At 62.5% G+C, this 341-nt stretch overlaps 1 protein-coding gene across 1 annotated transcript in view; it reads right to left on the reverse strand.

Annotated features, from left to right (window-relative positions):
* The window catches only part of LOC104497359 (laminin subunit gamma-3-like), a gene marked incomplete at its 5' end in the record, with an annotated part of 13,157 nt that overhangs the window by 12,046 nt on the left and 770 nt on the right, over nucleotides 1-341 (reverse strand). The window contains one exon of the mRNA XM_010140599.1: nucleotides 236-306. Coding sequence (XP_010138901.1) covers nucleotides 236-306 — 71 coding nt within the window. The remainder of the gene's footprint in view (nucleotides 1-235; nucleotides 307-341) is intronic.

Consider the following 341-nt stretch of genomic DNA (forward strand, 5'->3'; position numbering starts at 1 on the left):
CCCCAAGGGAGAGCCCATCCCCACGGAACTGGGCGCAAAAGCAGAGGTTTAACATCAAAATGGGGCGAGTCGGTGAAAACCTCCCTCCACCCATCACCACCAGTAAGCCTCAAAGAGGAGATGCTCAGCCGCAGAGCAGGATGCTCAGCCCCAGCCTCCCCAAACTCCTGGAGTTTTTTGGCTGGAGGTGGCACAGCTGTGCCCTCTGTTTCGCCCAGGGCTGGGGATTGGGTACCTTGGCTGAAGTCGGAGCGGACGTAGGTCACCTCGTAGCCATCTGCCGCCGTGCAGGCGGTGGAGTGGCCGGAGCAGGAGCAGGCGGTGCAGGCGGAAGGGGTGGG

This window comes from Buceros rhinoceros, unplaced genomic scaffold (genome assembly GCF_000710305.1).
Source record: "Buceros rhinoceros silvestris isolate BGI_N320 unplaced genomic scaffold, ASM71030v1 scaffold9867, whole genome shotgun sequence".
In the NCBI taxonomy this organism is placed as follows: Eukaryota; Metazoa; Chordata; class Aves; order Bucerotiformes; family Bucerotidae; genus Buceros; species Buceros rhinoceros.